The sequence below is a fragment of the Apis florea genome, unplaced genomic scaffold, assembly GCF_048593485.1.
Source record: "Apis florea isolate Af1SG1 unplaced genomic scaffold, ASM4859348v1 contig_2190_pilon, whole genome shotgun sequence".
Taxonomy (NCBI): Eukaryota; Metazoa; Arthropoda; class Insecta; order Hymenoptera; family Apidae; genus Apis; species Apis florea.
In genome coordinates, this window is record NW_028256541.1 from 2,198,081 (window position 1) to 2,220,922 (window position 22,842).

The 22,842-nt window shown below is 31.5% G+C and overlaps 1 protein-coding gene across 6 annotated transcripts in view; it reads right to left on the reverse strand.

Annotated features, from left to right (window-relative positions):
• Window positions 1-22,842, reverse strand: part of LOC100871326 (zwei Ig domain protein zig-8) — a 396,962-nt gene that overhangs the window by 6,884 nt on the left and 367,236 nt on the right. For all 6 annotated transcript variants that reach the window (XM_003689721.4, XM_086916749.1, XM_086916752.1 and 3 more), the window contains one exon: window positions 8,719-8,846. In XM_003689721.4, the coding sequence (XP_003689769.1) occupies window positions 8,719-8,846 (128 nt within the window). The remainder of the gene's footprint in view (window positions 1-8,718; window positions 8,847-22,842) is intronic.

Consider the following 22,842-nt stretch of genomic DNA (forward strand, 5'->3'; position numbering starts at 1 on the left):
CGTGCAATCAATAATAGATATATAGACAATGTATCTCTATAATTTACCTTTGAAGTCTTTGAAAATTTTTAATTATATATTAAATTTTTAATAACTATCAGACAAGTATCTCAAATCAAATATACGAAATTACGATTATTATAATACAATTAATCTTTCTTTGGTTCTTTAAAAATCATGAAATCAACAATTGCTACGTTTTAATTAATGTCATAATATTTAAAGTATTATCAAAATTATCGATACTTTGGTCTCTCGTAATTTTGCCTTATCTTATATTTGTATCCCCTCCTCTACGTATAAAAACCACAAGAATTCAGACAATGTCTCCTTTCTCAACAACGCGTGGAATGTCCCTTACTTTTTGCTGCGAAATATCTATATATCAACCTTTTTTCTTGCCACCATCGAGAAATAACCTTTCTAATTCTATAAAAAATGGAACGACATAAAATAGATAGAAATTAAAAAAAAAAAGAATCTTTCTATTCTATCCTCGAAAGTTGAATCACGATTTTTCACCTTTTTTTTTTTACCAAGATCGTCGGATGATCAAGAGATCTTTCTCAGATTCTTTATTCGATGTCGGGGAACAGAACGAATGCAGTTCAACGAACTAGATAATTTCACCGCATCGTGGAGCTCGTAATTTGAAGAAGTTTTAAGCGTGTGCCGAGAAGAGACTGTTGCCCTCGGAAAAGAGGAAATGGAAATGCTAGGAAACGAGGGGAGGGGAGAGAGTCTCGTCAGCCTCATTACGCGTTCATAGGGAGAAATCGGTGTCCCATGGGAATCTTCAGGATGAAACTCGATGGAACATCTTGGACTCGATGGCCCATCGGAACGGTTTCAACCCAGCACGTTTACTACTTTTGTCTTATCAGTCTTTTCGCGTCTCTATAACGACTCCCTTGTCCCTCCACGATTGTCCCTCCCCACCTCGAATTTTACCTTTCCCCTTCCTCGACCCCGTTTATCCTCCCCCCTTCTCCCCGATCCGATCTTAATTCATCTACTTCATTTAAATCGATAGCCTTTTAACTTTGATTGAATCCTTCAGGATCATTCGAACGATTCACTTTATTACGCGAAATCGCTTTAGATTGTTGGAGATTGTATCATTCCAGTTACGGTTTATCGTGATCGATATTGTGCATGGAATTAAAATTATTCAAAGTTTCTATATTTCTTTTCTTACGTTTTATATATATATGTATTCGATTGTTAAAGTTTATTTTATTGTATCATTCTTTTTTCACGTTTGGTTCTTAATGCTAATTAAAAAAAAAAAAAAAAATAGTAACGCTAAATATCTGTACATTTTTGTAATTAATTATTTGCTAATACTTTTTCGAACTTTATTAGTGTTTAGTATATTTTTATTAACATTAAGTTTTGTATTATTTTAATAAAATGTATTATTTTGTAATGCTTTAATTATATACAGATAGATAGGAATCTGTTGAAATTTTATAGAATTACAAATTATAAATTGTATGTATATTGAAAGGGTGTAAAAATAATAAATTAAAAGAAAAATCACGAAGAAAAAGAAATTTATGATAATCCATGCTTTTGTTTCCATAAATAATATAATTGGAGGAAATATATTACGAGGATGCAAAAACATTCGAGTAAGAGTCTAAATATATCACTAGATGTCATAAACAGAAGAATTATCTATCTACCACGAGTAGCTTTTAGATTCACCACAGAAAGCTTGTGATATATTCGCTGTAAACGTATAAATGACAAAAACAAACTGGCCACGTCACGGCCAGCATTCCCCATAAACTCGTCTCATTTTCTACAAAATATATATTTTTCAATTCGAGATATTCTTGTTTCGTCGTCCAATTATTTTCTTATTTGTTGAATTCGAACAGAGATAGCTGGCCATTCGCCATTGTTGTCGTAAGATTGTTTTTTATTTTCCGATTGCTCGCCTTTGGTCAATTCATTTGAAAGAATACAAGAAACAAAAATACAATTTTTCTGAAAACTTTGTATTTTTATAGTATTGCCATCGATTTATGAACTTCTTATTGCTAGATTGCGAATTTTTATATAAATGTATATTTTAGATGTTAGTATACAGTTACAGGAATTTATAAGTTTAAAGAGTAATTTTTAAATTAAGATGTTTTTTTTTAAACTATTGTAAATTGAAAATCAATTAAACTTTACTAAAAATATTCTTTTCAACTTTATTAATAACTAACTGTATAATAATAAATATATTAAAAATCATATTAAAATAGGAAATCATTAAAAATCGTTATAAGTCAAAAATAATGATTTCCAACATCAATGATATAAATAATCATTAGAACTTATAGAATTTTATTTTCAACCTTTAACTTTTAAACGCTTTAAATTTATCCCAAATTTCTGATTTCTTCATTTTTATCATTTATTTGATCCTCTCACTTACACTTAATTCATGATTTATCTTATGCTAAGATCCAAGTAAATGATAGACTGGATCCCTTGAGAAATATACGCATTTCAAGGAAAGAATTTAGGTCACTGGTGAATGTAGGTCAATGGGCTCATCGCGACCCCATTTAAAATATTATTCATAATCTCTGCACTGTCTTAAGCATTTTGAATCCTTATATCTGGGCAATCAATTGAGAAACAAAAAGAAACTTCAATGGCACGATTTTTCCTATTTTCTGAATTTTAATAATATATACGTATTGATATATTTTTTATTTATTAGTTGAATACGTTTTAGTACAAAATTTCGCGATTCACTATTATATACTATTATTATACTGATACTCTGAGATATTTTAAGAATAAAAATCATATCATTTAAAAATATATTAAAATCAAATAAAATTACTATTTCTTAATTCTTACAAAATGATTTAATGACTTTATTCATTTTCAATATTTTTTTACTTGTAACAATATAAAAGAAAAAAAATTTGTATACTCAATTTTATTTGATACGAGAAGAAGTGTAATATGACATTTTTCATATAAACGGACACGTTGATAACATTTCAAAATTCTCCATATTTTTTTATCGAGATTTTTTTTACGTCTATGTAACAGACTATGTTTGAGACCGTCTCTGTTATAAAACCACAATCAATTTTCTGTTTCAATATTAATTTACAACTCGATACCGTTTGAATTTTTTGTGATTTTTCGAGTGAAGTAGCCATTGTCGCGCTATTTGGCGGGAACATGTGTATGTATCATGATTTGTCGCAGTATTTTTTTCAAGAGTGAAGTTCGCATTACATCGTGAGCGAGAACAAAGGCGATGAAATGTGTCCACCTTTATTTGTCACGGTCGATGGCGGGAAACAGTGCGTTTTTTCGTGTCAAGTCACGCATGAAGGTAACGCGAGCATTCGACCTCCTCCCCCTCGAGGACCGAGTTTCGAGCTTTTTGTAGACATCCGAGCCTGAAATTGTATCCGACAGGTAAACAGTTGTAAATAAAACGAGACCGTGGTATGTTCCGCAGGGGAGACTATTTTCGTTCGTGTTGGCGCGTGCGAGGTGCAAATAACGTTGCTTTGAAAGTGTATGCTGTCACAGAACAAACATTTCCCTTTCTTTCTTTTTCTTTTTCCTTTCTTTTTCATTTTCTAGTGTTGTGTAAATAAGTGTTGACGAAGTAGAGAAGGAAGAAGAGCGAGAGAAAGCGAGACAAGTTGCTACACTTGTCGACATTCTTTCTGCGCATGCTCGAGCAGAACTTCACATCACGGCGTATCGTGTGCTCATCCGCAAAAGGATAAAAATGGGTAAAGAGGTTAGTTTTCGTTAAAATTTTGTAGCTGGTGTTACATATGTATAGTGGCGCTTATAAATATTTATATCGGTCGAATAATCTTGGAACAAGTGTCGGTATATTTTTAAATGCAAATAAGGCTTGCTTCAAGAAGATCCGAAAAAGTTTCGAGCTCGACAAAAAAGAACCGATAAAAGTTACAAGTCGAAATCGAAGGGAGTATAGAACTTCTATCGATATAAGTTTTTCAAAGTTTTGCATTGCAGGGAATAATGGAACTTGAAACGATTAATAAAAATCGATTACAATGAGCGGAAAGTTTGTATTGTTATGTGAATCGTTTGTACTTGTGATTGGCGAAATTTTTTGTTAAGACGTTTGTTAAGACGATCTTGTTTGTGGAACACGTTTCACGATTTTTTAAGCTAGAAGAAACAAGTTGATTCTAATAAAATTTTAGTAAAATTTATATGGAAAATAATTCTTAAATATTCTTTAATCGAAATTTTTATTTTGGAATTCAGAGATGCTAAAGATTAAAACAAGATAAAGATTACATCCATTATGATAAGAGTTACAAATCCATGGGATGTGCTTTTATTTCTGTCATTGTATAATATTATAGAAATCGATTTGGCACCGTCTTTACCTTTTTTTGGCAATCTTCCACAATCACTAAGTAAATAAAACGTGATATTGTATCTCGTTTAACCATTCCTTAATAGGATTTCTTTCAGCTAAATCGATTGGAACGATTAAATCAATCACATCCAAGATAATAAAAGTTAATACGAATGTTCAAACTGTAAATATTGTTTTATTATTGACTATATCGTTATATTTTGTAATTTTTTTCTTATTTTCTTCATAAAATAAAATTATATATATAAGGAACTCAACTTTGAAGGGTATAGAGAAATATTTCGAATATTTGAATTTATTTTTCTTTTTTGATCAAAATGAAAGTTCAATAATAATTTTCTGTTATTCTTTTCGATATTTAGAGAAAAAAAATTGACATAGAAAGTCAGTTAATGAAATGTAATCACATAAATAAATATCGTTCCGTCTATATAGAATATTTGCAAACGTAAAATTCAAAATGAAATATTTGACTCTGTTTGATCATTAAAATTTTCTTTAATTTCATCATTGACTGTAGAAATAAATTTTGAATTAAAAAGAAAAATTCCAAGCATAAACAAAATTATATATACTATTGATTTTATATCAATGCAATTTCGTTGACAATACAAAAAAATCTTTGATCTTTTTTTTTTATTATTATTTGTTATAATTTTGTTTGAAACAGGAATTAATTTAAATATAATTTATTTTAATTATCTTTTGTTATAATTTTTGCGAAACACGCGTGTATACAGATGATGCATGCATAAAATTCAAATATATTTATTATTATTTTCAATATAACGATATTTATCATTATTTTCAATGTATCTAAGAGAAGATACAATGTAGCAATTAATAAATAACAATAAATTATTTACAACACAATATAATTATAATTAAATAAAATAAAAATAAACAGGAGATGTGTTTGTGCATGTTCTCATTTTGAATATTTCTAACATATTATCGACACCTATATTAATTAAATAAATTATATATCAACAAAAAAAGTATAATATTAAAATTTCATATCTCATTTAATTATGTCTCATTGCTAAAAAAATTTTAATTTATGACGAGACAAATCAATCAATCAATCATAAAAATTGCTTAATTTATCACCGATTCATAATTCTTTTCGTCACTGTTATCAATCCAATTCTGTTTCATAATTTCTTCTAATCAAACTGAAAAAACATAATACTTACTCGAGTTAATGAACACATAACGATCGTTAGAAAAGGAAAAAAAAAGCAGAGAAGAAAAAAAGAAAAAAAAAGGAAACTACTCACCAACAATGCCATAGCACCGATCGGTGGCCAGAGAGAAAATAAACGTCAGAGTTAGACCTACACTCGAAAGATACATGAGACACGTCTGCTCTCGTGCTCGAGTGAAAAGGCAACTGACAAATTGTTAAGTCAATTTAATTGCAACCAGCTCGGTCTTCTCTATTTACAAACGCAGATGTTCACACACAGAGAAATCGAATAAGAGAGGGCAATACGGGGAGAGAAAAGAGAGAGAGAGAGAGAGAGAGAAATGAATACAGGCGTACGTGTATACCGGATCCCCGATGCAGAGAGGACAAATCCGCAAGTACACGGTACAACCTGGTAGAAAACACACCGTGGCACGTGGATGGAACAGGGAGAGGGTGTCTCGAAATTCAATCGAAATCAAAGAGAACCGTAGAGAGAACATTTATTGAACTGTAAGGGGAAACGCCAGCGAGTTTGGATGATTCGTGGTTGGAAAATGTTTCGCGGCATGAATCGATCGATCCCGTTGACTTTATTATCCATGAATTGCATTTTAGCCAACCTCACCCCTAGGGACATTTCGTGTTCCCTTCTTTATCGGTTTGCACCCCTCCCGATGACGCGTGTTACGAAACATTTCTCGAAACGTTTCTCCAGCTCTCTTTCATAGAATGCCATTACAGTCAAGGTATAAGCTGCGACTTTGACGGGTATCGTTTTGCTTTTTTTTCCAGTTTTGTCACAGCCCTGCAAGATTTATGGTCTCTGTATCGAGGGATCGAGAGGTCTATTGAAGGTGATTTGAAAAAGTTGAGGTAATTTTCTCGATTTATACAGGATGCCTGTCGTCATTCACGATATAATCGGGTAGGAGGTGATTTTTCATGGAAAAGTAAGTCGAAAAGGAAGAATAAAATTTTTTTTATTCGAGCCTTCGTTTTTAAATAAATCAAAATCGTACATTTTTAAAATATTGAAATTGGCAATTCCAATTCCCAATTGAAAACGAACTCTCGATAGATGGCTACTCTACAATGAAATGATGTGAAAATATACCAAAAATATAGAATAAAATTTTATCGGTTAAATCCTTGTTTTTAAGAAAATCGAGATTGAACATTTACTATTAAGGAATTGTATAATCGGGGAATTTTGAAATTTTTCGAAAACTAATTTTTAAACGAAAGAAATTTATTCTATATTTTTTATTTATTTTTACACATAGAATTTATTGTGTATGAATCGATTTATAAATAATAGGGATATTAGAGATATAATTTTCCATACAATGAAAAGTTTTTATAATATTTTGCATATATTTAGGATTTTTAGTCTCGAAAATACTATGGCTAAATTTCACAATCGACATGAGCGGCAAATATATTTTGTTTGTATTTCTTGTCAATCCGTATTTCTTGTTCTACAATAAAGAATTGAAATATTTCTAAAAGATACAGTTAGCAATAATCAGTATGATCTCAGAAATAAATCAAAAGATTCTAAATATTATTAGTTAGTCTAATCCTTCATTTTCCTAAAATTAAAAAAAGAAAAATCATAAAATAAAAGAAATAAGAACGAATTAAAATATATTAATAAGTAAATTTATACATTATTTAGATTATTTAAAATTTATTTGTTAAGTATTTGAGAGTGTGGATCGGCGACATTTTGGAACTGGCATGAAGTTTCGCAAATTACTTTAGTCCCGGTTGTCTCGTGAAAAGTTTCAGACTGCTACGACGATAAGCTTAGCAGAATAGAATTCATCTTGAGGCTTGCTAAATATGTTCATAGTCGCGCTAGGGAATTCCAAGGCTGTTGGTCAGACTTAATGTTTCTAATGGTGTCTCCCATGCGCTATATTATTAGTCGCGTCGCTAGTGACAATTTACTAGATACTAACGTCACTGGTATCAAAATTTATAGATGTTTCGTTCGCTGAGGTGTTGCAGTTTATGGATATAGTCTGTACTCTTTCGTATGAGGATAGTTGAATAAAAAAACGATATTTCTTGCAAGCACTAAAAGCTTAAGTAAAATCTTAATTGTGATCAATGTTTATGGAGGCAGGATATGATTTACGATAATTGTTTTGTCGGGAAAAAAGCATCTGCAAAAATTTTCACCTTGCTGAAGATTATGATGAAGGAAAAGTGTGAAAGTGCAAAGAATACTTCGGTGAAATTTGCGTAAGTATATTTAAATTCTGAGGACATGGATCAAAGTTGAATATGTGCAAACTTTAAAACATGGTTCAAGAATTCATTATCTTGATAAATGTAAAATTTAATAGTTGAAAAAAAAAGAATTAGAATATTTAGAAATGTAATAAATTTATCAATTAATGAAGTTGTATGTTTAAGTTTTTTTATTTTTAATTTTATAATTACAAATCGAATAAGAAAATAATTAGAAGATTTGTAAATTTTACTAATAAACATTAATCCATTTATATGTAAGAAGGAATGAAGATGTAATATTAAATTTAAAATATTATTTTAAAAATTATTATCAGAAAATATAAGTTAATAAAGTAGTAATTTTTACAATGTCATTAATACAAAACATTTTAAATATTTAAATTATTGCAATTACAATTGCAAAAAAAGTTATTGAATTATAAATTTACCAATTGATCTTTCATCATAAATTTTTTTGCTTCTTAAAGTATCAATTGTTCATTTTTTCATTTTGTGTAAGTCAATAGGAGTTAACGAAAAAAGAAATCATTCGAAATTGGAATGAGAGATGGATGATTGTAAACTAACTTCATTCAAGGAAACTGAACATTCATTTAATGCTTTTACGAAAATGGCGAATGTAAATTTCGAGATTTTAGACAGAAGTGAGACTTTTAACAAATATCCTTATCAATTATCGTTATCATAAAATTAATTTGATATACTGATATAAGTGTTCTATGTAAAAAATTTCCGTTACTTTTTATTTTTATTTCACTATCCTTTCTGTATCTATTTATGTTTATATAAATATTTTAATATTAGATTTATTTTATTAACGAATAAAAAGCATATTTATTTTCTTAAATATTTCATCGATACTTACGGCATCATTATGATTCCAAAATATAAAGGCTGGTGGTTCTGGACTTAGGAGAACTACACAAGTCAAATTGATCGTGCTGCCTCGATTGATATATAAATCTGGTGCACCCAAAATTTCGGTTTTTGGTTCTGAAAAATATGAAGGAAAGATTGTTTGTTACTTAATATTACAAAATTCGTTCGATATTTTAACGAATATAATTCATTTTTCAATTTCATTTGTTGTTTCATGAATCTCTTCAAAAATAGAAATTGTAACATAATATCACATTCTGCCGATAGTAATCAACCATTAGTACCTGCATTAAATAGATCGTAGAGATGGGTAAAATTTTAATAGTGGAAGTTAAAGAGAATTATTTCAATAATTTATTATTTAAAGTTATATAGTTATATAACGTCATATAATTGTAACATTAAACGATCAAATATGAAAAATCAACTATTAATAGTTATAAATAAATATTATTGAAAAATTTTAAATAAAGTTATTACTTAAAATAACTTTATTCAAAATTTTAATTAATTATTTTTTCATTAGTGCCCGCAATCATGAATAAATCATATAGAAACTGCAACAATCGGTGCCGATCTGTAGTATTGGTTACTGACACTAGATGGCTCCAAGTGTCATTGTGATTCTCGCTATCATTATTTACTCTATCAAGTATAACTAAGAAATGAGGATGAAGGTATGAAGTTTTTCAATTTTTTTTGCATGGTTGAGGGATTTTGACTGATTTTAATGTTGTTAATTTTTTTGAATTATAATAAAGCAGCATATAAATTTTTTATAAATCTCACATTTTCCAATTTTCGAAAAGCCTATGATTGAATCAAAAATACCATGCTCTAACATAAAAAATAATTAGAATTTTGAAAATTGAAGTTTAAATTTTTTTATATGATATATGAGATAAGTAAGATATGGATTAAGTAGAATATATTACAAATCTGACTATTAGAAAATAAAAAATATTGTATATAATATTACAGAGTAAGTTAAATAGTAAACACTCAATTAATTATAGAAAATAAGTATTGTATGGTATATATCATAAAGTAAAAATTAATTTAAATAATAAAATAATCATGTAATACACAATATATTATAATTTTAAAAAAAATAAAGATATGATTGTCGAAATTATTAAGGTTTGAATCACAATTTTTGTCCAATCTCTGCTTACAATTGAAACTTGAACGTAATCTCCTACTACTACAACAAAAGCGAGCCTTGTTATAAAATTATGCTTATAAATGTCATATAAAATTAATAAAATCAATATTCTTCTCAATCCTTAGTAAATCTAATAAAGAAATTCTTAAAAAATCTTTTTTTGTTTTATATCCGCACTTATTTCTTATTGTGAAATTTCATAATATTATTATGAAGATGGAATACAAGATACAAGAGTCACGGAAAAGAATGAAGAATAAAAAAATTCTGATAGAAAGCATCCAGTAATTCTTTTAGAAAAATAAAAAATTAAATTGATTATATTCTTTCGTAATGAAAGAATATTTTCTCAGTACATCTATTGAAAATAAATGAAATAAATCACTCATTGGTATTTCAACGATTTTTCTATTTTAAAACAAAGCATTTCCTTGACAAATAGAATAAAAGATTTTATAAATACTTGAACTTTTGTCTATCGAAATTAGTGTTTTACACTCCAATTAGAGAACATTAGGTATGAAATAACACAATTTAAATAATTTTTCTGATTGCAAAAATTTTATTCTTATCTTTTTCAGAAAAATATTTTTGGAAAAAATTTATTTTATACTTCTTTATAAATATCTATGTTCCATTTATACCATACTATAATTATAATTAATTCTGTTTACCGATATATTTTCTATTCTTTCTGCTTATCGATTGTTTCGGTCCTTATGCACGAAAGTACTTCGAAAGAGTACTTTGAACTGATTTATACAGTATCCGTTTTTGACTGTGCTTTGAAAGAGAAGGAATTGTCTTGTCTGATTGGAGGAAACGTGACGACGATGGAGAATATATAGGGTAAGAGAAAGATTGAACAAGAAGAAAAGGATGAATCGATGAAAGGTTGGATATTAGAGAAAAAAGAAGAAAGAGAGAAAGATCAACAAAGATGTAGGTAGAAAAAGAATTTTGACCAAAGTGAACGAATCTGTACAGTTATGTAAAAGGCAACATGCGTGTATACATATGCTACAGCATATGTTGCAGAAGAAAGATAGGAAGCTAAAGAGAGGTCACTGAGTATAGATCGATGTGAATATTTTCCGGACGGCCTCTTCGTCGAGGATTGACCGAAATAACCGAGCACCGTACTTTACGGCTTTGTGCAGCAGATGATACCAAAGACGACGGTTATATCCCTGACGATAACCTTTCGCTCTGCTTTCTTTCCTCGATCGTTTGATATTGTGTTCCAGCAATTTTTTTTTTTTGAATAATTCGTCCTTCACCTTTGTTTTTCGTCTTTGTATACTTTTGATGATCGTCATAATTTTAATTTTCATTACATATTTTATTGTCGAATAGAATTTTATTATTTTATTATCACATATATCATATATCAGAGTTGTTGTGTTACTCTTGATATCATTAATATTAATATTAAAAAAATCTTCTTTTTAAACGAAGCTTTATAAATAATAAAGAACTAATTGTTTTTGAATATTCTTATTATTGCTTTAGTTTTTAATGATGTTTTTCTGTTTCTAGAAATATTGAAAGGAATGTGGAAGAAGAAAGATGGGTAATAATAACAATAATGATTCAATGGAAATTTTTTTGTACTTATATGTTTTTCTGAAATGTTTTAAAACGTCTGTCCTTTTTGAAACACATCTAGCATTTTTGGTCCATTATTTTTGCTATTCTGAAGAGATTCTGGCATCGTTCTTCAAACATGTCTCCCAGGTCTCGTGTACGTGACTTGGTAATTTCCTCTTTCTTAAATAGACCCTCCATCCGGATGTGCTGCTTCGTTGAATTATCCTCCAGGGCAAAGGATCGCTTGGGATTCAGTAGTAATTGCAATCGCTTTGTTTGTCGGAACATTTTCATGTTAAATGTTAGACGTTTTGAATGTTGTTTTGTTATGTTATTTTCTTAGAAAAAACAATAAGCGAAGTACAGCGAAATTTCTTCATTTGTTCGAATTAATTGTGGCATACATTGCCCGTCTCTAATAATTGAATCCTGTTTTTTTACAAGAAAAAAAATTACATAGAAATCGAAACTTTTGAATTCAAGAATTTCACAATTTTCTTTAATCTCTGTCCTCGTTTCCTTTCAATATTTTTATATTTCATCAAACATATTTTCTATCTAAATTTTAAAACCGTTTACACGAAAATGCATTTATTATGAATACTGTAATTTGAAATTTTTAAATTCAGTTTTTTGTGTATAAAAAATTATTTTTTTCCCCTTTTATTCTACGATTTCTACGATATTTTAAGCAGAAATGTTCAAACTTTTGTTCGATGTATGTGATCGAACGAAATCTGGGTTATAGCAAAGGTTGAACAAGTTCATCCTGATTTAAGGGTATGCTTTTGAATTGAACATTGTTCGGTATTGCACGTCGTTTTTATTATCAAGAGATTCGTTCGTTCCTCCAATCTGCTTTGTCATCGTTTAAACTCTCGTATTGTAAAAGGGAATCGAGCACTCGCTTAGATCGAAACGCATGAAAGTTATTCGAAATGGAACGAGCGAAAATATGGAATATTATATTTTCGCTATAATGGCGTGTTGTTTCAAATATTAAAATGATTTAATAATTAACTTACTTGGCTCGGTATCCAATACGAATTATATAAAAAGTCAGGAAATTTTTATGGCTAAACACGATGATAAATTAATCTCAATTTTACATTACATTATAAATAACCATTTGTAATAAAAACGAGAGTATTCACGGTTGCAATAACCATCAAAATTGTTATTTAAATTTATACACAATTAATTTTAATTCTACAAAAGATTTAATCACAAAGATACTCATCATATATTTATATATTTCAACATTGCGATATTATAGTATTCCATAATTAATCCTCCTAACATTGATATTTATTTGACAACGAGAGTAAGGTATATAAAAAGAGAGAAAAAAGCGCGAACAATCTTATTTACTCGATTCCCAGAAAATCGATCGGAAACCCTTCTCCAAAATCCTCTCGACCGTGTACAATTATTCCATTCCACCCGCGTAGAATTTCTCAATTATCCTTCATTATCGAGCCTTCGAGTTTCGACTCGAGGGGAAAAATTTTAAAAAAAGGAGGAAAGCAAAAATGGAAAAAAAGTTTTTTTCCCACAACTCGTTCTTGCCCTCTATTTCTCGCTGGCTTGATTCGCGTCCCATTTCGGTTACACATCCTTCCCCTTCCCCCCCCCCCCTCCTCCTCCTCATTTTTGCCGGGCATTTCCCCCTACGAGATCGCTCATCGAGGCCATGGCGGAAGCCGGCCACAGGCGCCTATGGCTCGATCGATATCAGGAATATACGCGAACCGCTTTAACCTGGGTTAACCGCAGATGAAAGCCGAACCCGGCGGACGACGAAGGCGACGCCGTCCGCGCGGACTGAAATCACGTATTGGCTCTCGAATACGGTTCCAGGCCTTTCGCCCGAAAAGTGTACTCATCCCCTTCAGATTCTAATTAGTGGTCCCGAGTGCTTTTAGCGGAGGGGCGAACTTCGCGTATAAACGACTCTGATCTGTCCCTTAACTCGTTGGAGAGGACAGAGAAACGCGGAGGAGCATATTGGATACCGGCGAGTTTCCGGTGTCAAAGGATTTTTGGCAACGAGTTATTACTCGTCTCTCTCTCTCTCTCTCTCTTGATTAACTGCAATCCTCGTTTTTTCTCGAAACGAATGTTCGTAGAAGATACGATTTAATGATTTTAATAATCTCAACTACCGATATTTATTTTTAAATTTTGTAGAACGCGCGCTCCAGTTGCTGTTGTTTGTGGACGGTATATTAATCTTTTCGCGAATAATCCGCGTATAATACAGCGGGGTCGAATTGTGTAGCAATATTGGCAACGAACGAAATATGAAATTGCTCCTTTCGTGGTTACAAATTTCCAATCTATTTGAAGCGGTATTTGATGTAACGACGACGTGATGGAGGAAATACGTTCAAATGATTTCGGTAAATTATAGATTGGGAAATGTTTTCTCTGTAACGAAAGCGTTCATTGAAAACCTTTCAACTTCATTTAAGGATTTATATAAAGAACATATGTAAAACTGTGTCGATCATACAATCGGTCTTTCGAATGTTGTACATAAAAGTGAATCGAATCAAAGATTGAATCGTCGATCACAATTTATAAAATTCTAAAAGTAAAACTCATAATCTATAAAAATTAAAGATATTACGACATCTCTCTCTCTCTCTCTCTCTTGTTTAAATCCTTTAACACGTTCGTCGCCATGCTTCCCCCGGGGCCCCATATATGGGTGACGCTTTCTTCTTCTTCAAAGAAAAAAGATTTTAACCATTTATAGTTGTATTTATATTTAAGAAAGTTATGAATCAAGTGAAAAGAGAATGTTATATTATATTATATATAATTATATTATACATATTTATTAATGTAAATATATGTATAATAATAGAATATAGGATAGCGATTATATGGCGACATATGAGTGTCGCAGAAATCGCAGAATTTAAAATTTAAGAATATAACAGAATATAATAGAAACAGAAAAGAGGGACAAATATGATTTGTCAGCGAATCATTCTGCATTTTTAAATCTAAAATTATGGTAATATAGGAGGCTGTTATTACCATCGATAATATAGAACTGAGTTTAAGTTGCCAATTAGAGGCTTACATTCATCAAAATACTTAAAATTCACTTCTTAAAACGAACGAAGCAGGGAGCGAAGAAGTAAAAGTAGAGTGAAAACGATTAAAATTCAGAATCGGTATTACAGAATTAGTTAACGAAGACTAACAGCTAATATATATCCCAACTAAATTTTATATTAAAGTGTATAAAATATTAAAAAAACTATTTCCATCTACGACAGTAACGTTTGGGCCCCGTGAGGAAGTCAACGAAATCACGTTGAAACGTGTTAAATATCAACCGAGAAAATGGATAAAACTTTAATCCGAATATCGTGTCCCCGAGAGAGCATAATTGTTGCCTACGCGCAAACAGCAATTGCCCGTTGATGGATCGCTCGGATTAATTTCGTGGAGTAAACGGAGTTAAAGGAGAGATGGCCGATCATAGAATTCGATGCTCGGCCGATCCTCTCGTTCAGTATCGGCTCGCTATTCGTCGAGGAGTCCACAAAGCGTACTCGCACGCTTCGTTGTTGACACTCGACCCAAATAAAGCACCTGTACGCGAAACCTATACCCACCCTCCCCCCTCCTTCTGTTCCGCGCGAACACGCTTTCTGGGTAGGTCCAGCAGAGTAGATGGAGAGGGCGTGGATAAGCGTGGAAGAAGAAGAGGGATGGCATGGAATCGTAGCGATTGACGATTGTCCCATGGAACCGGACGGTAAATTGCGTTAGACGACGATGTACATGCCCGCCTCGAACACGGCCATTCGTTCAGAATAGTAGGTAATTTCGAACGAAATAGAAGCTGGTGAGGGGGGTATGGATAGGAAATATGGCGTTCACCCACCCCGAATAAGGGATGCAATCACAGGCGAAAGAAGGTGGATCCAATCGTCGTGGGCCACACTACTGCTCGTCGAGTGAACCTGATCGGTTATTTTTTCGAGCCGTTGTTTCGAGACGCGGTTGGAATAATTGAAACGGAACTTTTCTTTTCTCGTCTTTAGTTTAGTTGTTATATAATAATTTAGAATGGTTGGATTGAGTAGTTAATTATGACTTTGACTTTTTAACGAATGATTGCTGAATAATCAAGCTCGAAGGGGGAAGTTTTCCAAGTTGTTAACAATTTCGACGAATTTTATCATTTTTTTTCTTAACGATAAAAAGTTTTGCAGCGATCTTTATTTCAGCTTTTCGTTATAATTCGTACTTTTTCTCGCGATTCGATTACACCATACGAAAGGGACGCCACACGATAAAATATTAAATTTAAGTGTTAATTTTGCGTCTTCGTTCGATTAACGTTAAATCAATTTCATATACGTAAATCGAATCCATCCAAACCGACCATGTTACACTTGTAAATAATCGTGCAAATAATTTACCGTATAATCAATCGAGCTAATTAATTTCGCAGTATATCGTACTTTTATCTTGTTTTCCGTCCACTATCTGTTTAAGCGCAATTATTTTCACTCATCATTTCGAATTATCTTATTATTAATACAATCAAGGCTATCCCGGTCGATTTATTTTTGTAAAAACTCTTTCAACTCTGCATTACACCGCGATAAACTTTATTTCGCAACGAAAATCGCGAAACAATATCCGAACGTCGATAAATATTCGCTCGATATTAATATTCCTCCACGAACTTTATCGCGACGTCCATTTATTAAACTGAATTATTCCATTTTCTCTAACTCGATCTCGCCCCCTTATTGCTTTTTATATATTTGTTTTCGTGTCGAAAAAATTAAAATCCATTCAAATTCATAAATCTATCCCCCCAAAATTCGTGTAAAACGAAGAAAAAAAAAAAAAAGAAGAAGAAAAATACATCGAAACCCTGACAATTGGAAGGAGAGAAATTTACAAGAAAAGTACGAGTCACGAGTTTCCGAAACAAGATTTCGTAACCCTATCGAGCTCGATTGTTAGAAGAACAGAAGAGGAGGGGAAGGGGCTAACACGAAAACTTCCCTCACGACTCGATTCATCGGGAGAAATCACTTTAAAATACTTTCCACGTGGTGGCGTAGTCACAAAGGAAGAAACACTCACGACGGCTCGACGAATAAAATTTATTATACTCGAGGAAGAATATATTCAGCGCATGACCGTGGAGGATCTTATCTCCCGTTCGAGCACAACTCCACTTCGATAAAACTGGGTCGCTTCCTCCTCCTCCTCCTCTTCCGGGTGGAGATCGGAACGGGAGAGAAAGAGAGAGAGAGAGAGAAAAAACGGATGCAAATCGCTCCTCCTCCGCTTCCGTTCGAGTGGCAGTTCGCTAAACTGACAAATCAGTTCACGTAGTCGTCGGTTTACATTCGGGAATTGTGCGCGTTGTGCACGTGAGTGGGCGGAAACAGCGTCGAAAAGAATGATTTCTCGTCGGTTGGCCGGCGAACCGGATGGCTTCCGGTCTCCTCTCTGTTTACATTTGCGGCCTCGCGGATGAAAAATTCCTCCCCTCCAGTTTTTCACCAACTTCCATCTATCTCTCTTGCTGTGGATAATGCGGACTTTAAATTTGTCGATCGATTCATTTTTTCTCTTATATGATATCGTGAAGATTATATTCTCGGTAAAAAAAAATCTGTTCGATTGTGAATTCACGGTCATATTGAATTATTATGAACATTTCGAAATTATTATGAATTGTTTGAAGGTTGGTCAAGAATTGATATTTCGTATGAATTATTATTTAGATGATATAAATATTAGAATATATTTTACTTTGTAATCGTAAGCAAAAGTATAATCTCAATATTTGACGATTTGGAGAAATTATTGTATGCTAATACGTTCTTTTTACAATTAATTTATTTTAGAAATTTAATTCTAAAATTCTAAAATATCGAATTGATCCTTGATTAATTTGTGAAAAGTTTATAAACGTGTGTGATTTGTTCATAATAAAATAGAAAAAAATATCATCTAGAATGTATTTACGTATTTATATATACATATTTTCCATTCTCGATTAAAATTTAAATAAATCAATTTTGTTTATCAATAATGGATAATTATGATTATTTATCGTGTAAAAGATATCAAATGATAATATCAGAAAGAAACCAAATATGATCGTTGTAAAAACTTTGTGAAATAGTAATAAAATCAGCGACAAATGAAAACATTTGAGATGGTCTCATTGTAATAAGATTATAAAAATTCCATTATATACGTAAACATCGTGTTTTCATTAGAGATATATGTTTCATGAAAAATCGATATAAAAACGATGATATATGATGTTTCGATGAAAAATATTATAATTATTTTCGAATCTGTTTCGTTCTCAAGATATCGCGTTCCATGATTCGACAGTTTCAATATTTCATACGCGCTTGTAGCCATCCAAGGGGGTTGAATTTCATTTGGCGAAAAGTATTTCGAAGGCAAAGATGTTTGACTCCGATAAATATTATGATTGCAAACTCGACAAACTTTCCAGCTCGCTTTGGATCGGATAGAGGACCCCTTAAAAGAAGAATACTACAGAAACAGATTTCGTACGGTATTGGTTCGAATCGAATATGAGAAGGGGAGGAGAAGGGGCGTTTCATCGGGGGAGGGGGAAAGCGGTTAAAGAACTTTTCTAACTTTTTTATACGCCAGCTTTTTCCGTTTATGCGTGTCATTTGCACCGATCCTCTCTTTTTTTTTCCCCTTTTTTCCCTTTTTTTTTCCCCCTCCTCCTCCTCCTCTTCCTCCTCCTCCCCCCCCCCGTTCGTTATCAAAAACAGCGACTGCAGCGACGACAAAGAAAACAAATTTCGTTTTTCCGTAGAAAAATCGAGGCCAGAGATGGAATGGCTCGATACGGGTTCCCGATCAACCGCTGGAAAGTATCGATTTTACGATTGGACGATACCTCGAATGTGTAAACGTGAATTAGTTCTATAAAGTTTGATTTACATCGTAATCCTTCCGTGGTAAACTTTTTTCTTTCCCCCCCGCTACATCTCTTCTTCGATGATGCTGGGAAATTTTTTAATTAAGCTTTAACTAACTCCTATTAAAGTTTCGAACGAATAAGCTTGGGTTTAAGTTTTTTTTTTTTTTTTTTTTGGTTCTCGAGAAAGGTGCAAGACTGATTTCAAAATGTGGGGTGAATAAAGATATATAAAGATTTAAATATACAAAGTAATAAGATATCGTTATTGTAAATTACTTTTAATATTTATTCTTTAAAAATTGGTGATTAATTTAATAAATAAATTTTCTTTACTTCCTGTTTCTTAATAAATAAAATGTATTTTGTATAAAGTTCTTGTGATTTGATATGAATATGATCAAACATAATCTTATTTATCTATTAGAGAAACTTTGGAAATGGATAAAAATTTCATAAAGAAAAACCAAAAATATAAAAAATTTTATCGCTATTGCTTTCATTGTTATATTGTAGTTGATTTTACGATTATAAAATAAATTAATTATTTCTTATATTTAAAAATCGTTTGCACCAAATTTCGTACCACCATTCTAAATAAAGATTCTGAAAATATGAAATCTTGAACACGAACGAAAATAAATGCTAATCATTTTTCCCCTAAAAAGCAAGATATCGTGACTCATCATTCATTTCCTTCATTTCCCTTCGATACATCTTTACAAAGTTGAAGTTGGTTGAACACTTTCGTTTTCAATAATCTTTTTCTTTTTTTTCTTTTTTCCCTATCATTACCTCTTTTAATGTAATCTTTTAAAAAGATTTACAGAAGAATTCGAAGATTCGAACATTATAAAATATATTTAATTGATTAAGAAAAAAACAGATTATTTTCACCTTCCTTAATCTTAAAATACTAATTATAGTCCCCGTCACAGCAATAAAAATTCTAAAGTCTTCGGTAAGTAAATGCAATTAACCAGATTGGCTTGCGAATCCGCAGTCGATCCGAAGCTGCTATCAGCTATTAACTCATAATTGATAAGATAATAATTTCCTTCTGTCTTAAAATACTAATTATACCTCTGTTTATGCCACGAAAATTCCAAAATTCTTTCAGAATGTCAAATTAACCAGATTAGCTTCCGAATAGCAGCCACCAATCTGAAGCTATTGACCCATAATCGATAAGATATATCTGATTAATTTCCTTTTATATTAAAATACTAATTACACCTCTGTTTATGCCATAAAAATTCTAAAAATTCTTTCAGAAAGTCAAGTTAAAGTCAGATTTGGCGAGTACCAGCCATCGATCTGAAGCTACTATCAGCTATTAATTGATAAGATATTAATTTCCTTCTGTATTAAAATACTAATTATACCTTTGTTTATGCGACAAAAATTTCAAAGTTCATTCAGAAAGTCAAGTTATTAGCCAGATTGGCTTCCGACTAGCAGCTATTAACCCATAAATCGATAAAATATATCTGATTAATTTCCTTCTGTCTTAAAACACCTAATTACCCCTCTGTTTATGCCACGAAAATTCTAAAAGTTCTCTCGAAAAGTGAAGCTAACCAGATTGGCTTCCGAGTGACAGCTCGGATGTCTCAAGCTCGATCCAAGTCGTTGTGCAAGTTGGGATTTTTATCAGAGGGCCGACCCTTCACGATTGCTCGCGCGGCCATTTATATCTCGTCCAACTTCTTATTAGTTTCCCGGGGAAATTTATCACGTTCTCCGCCAACAATCCCCTCTCCCCTTCCCTTGTTCGATTTCGAAAACACGAAAACAAGGAACTCTAACTTTTGATCTCTGATATTAACTTTATTATATTAACGGCCGAATATAAATCGTAAAGATCGTTTCCCGCCCGGGAAAATGCTTTTGCTCGACCTTTTTCTTCTTTTTCCCGACTACTTTTGCAAAAAGGGGGAAAGAGCCCTTCCCTGTTGGAACACGCCGCATGTAAAATTTACACGCGGCCAGCTCTGCTCTACTTCTTGCGCCGTGATTTTTAAGTTGAAAAGTTTTTAAGATGGACGGAATAATTAACACGTGTGTCGAGAAAATCGTTGTATGACGCGATATTGGTCTGTTGTTTCTTTCAGATGAATCTGATTAATCAGTTTGCAAGTGTTATTTCCTTCGGTTGTTCAGTTCGATGTGAAACTATTTATTTTTACATAGCATGCTGTAAATCGTATATTCCGATTTGAATAAAAGTGCAGAGTAAATATAAATTGTACATAATTTTTTAATTAATGAGAAATGGAAAAGTGAAATCAATCTTCAAGGCATTTATTTTTGTGTTTTGAGCGCAATTTTTTTCCGAGAATTCTTTTTACCTTTCTGAAGCGATAGAATGTGTGATTGAAAATTAAATATTTGTTATAAGAAGAAACATTGGGATGTTTTTTTAAACGACACGGTTTTGATAATTGTGCTATAAGATTGTAATATATCGTGTAAAATTCAATCTTTTATTGTTTGTATTTCGTGTAAATGAAAACAAGGAATATTTCATATTTATTATGTTATTACATCGCGAATTTATTGTTGAAAAATTTGGCGAATAAACATAGAAATAATTTCCAAATATACAATGAAATATCGATTATTATGTATGTGTTTCGATAACTGACTTTTCGAATAATCGATTTGAAAGAACTAAATTTGGGAAAACATCAGAGAACGTCAGTCAAATTTCGATGTTTATTACGTGAAAATACGCACTCATACAAGTATTTTCAGATATTGTCAAATTTCTGAATTCGAAGCAAATATTTTTATCGTATTTATTCATTTCCTCCGTTAGATTAAATTGTAACAATTTCAATTTAAGAGTTCTAATAATTTTCTAATTTTAGTATGAAATTTGATTATTATTTCTCTTAAAACAATACGAAACTATTGAAAAAGCAATATTTGGAACAGATACAGTTATCTTACAATTAGCTGAAAAGTAATTAAGTATGAAATGCTATTTTCTTTTTGAATACAATCTGTTCATACAAATCAATCGCAATAAATAAAAAAATTTTATGGATACGTTCAATCGCATATTTTCAATTTAGAACAGTTTCAAATTTCTAATAAATTTCTAATAAATATCGTGAATAATTTTCAATATTGGAGTAACATTAAAAAGGAATAAATTGCATCAAATATAGAATATTGAATGTCGATATAATAGATATAATATTTTCATAAAAAACAAACAATAAATTGTTTTACTGTAACTATGATATCACATTTGATATAAAAATATTAAATTAAAAAATATTTGCAACAGTCGTGTATCTTTGCACCAACATTCACTATGTTCAGAATTTACGCATTGTAATCCATGTTTCTCCGAGTTATTCTTATCACTTCAGCCATTTTTTCCTCGTCATATTGAAACAAGATTCTAATAATAAATAATAAAAAGTCTAACTAACTGGTTCACAAAGTTAGAAATACGATATTTGAAAATAAACACAGGTATAAAAATATAAAGGAAACAAATAAGCATGATAAAATGACAGATCGCCATTTATTCGACTGACATTCATTATCGAGTTCATTAATCGTTCTAGAATGCTACAAACATTCCTCTAATAATAATTCAATCCAATACAAGTCGACTAATAAATCTCTAAATGATCAACATTTCCATTCTATCAACATAGCTTCATATCCCCATCATAAAATTCAATTTTTCCGATAGAGCCTCCTTTCCCTACAACCGTACGACGTATTTTAATATAAAATCCTTCCCACGAAATAACTTCTCAAATAAAACATGCGAATCTCTTTTCGACGCCATTAGAAAAGAAGGTTTCGCTTCGAAACGCGTATACACTCGCGCCATCCGCTCGTTTCACGTTCGAAAGACGATTTGCTTCTCACCGTTTCCCGCGCTTTCGAGGCGATGTATCCCCATAGGTCGACAGTTTTTCGCTTGGATGACCGGAATTTTCAGCGCGGAGGGACACGATCCCAGACGCTCCGCGGAGCGCGAACGACCGCGATGAAACGAAATTATACTATATGGTCGATATCTCGCGAGTAAAAATAGATTTCTTTTTTCTCTCCTTTCCCGCTCGATGCCTGTAATCGTGCCAAAAATAACGATTAAACATTGTTTTGCAAAATTTGGAACCAATTTCGTGATGGATTATTTATACTGATTGTACTTTTGAAATCATACCTTTAAAGTATGATTTTTGTTAAAATGAACATACGATTTTATGTTTTTCTATTGGGAGAAATTTTTATATATAAAATCTTGGTTCGAATGAAGAAAGTATTCCAGTATTTATCTTTCTTTGCTGAACTCTTTTCTGAAATAAGATTTTCGCTTACGTTACTTTTGCTAATTGCATTATAAAATTATAAAA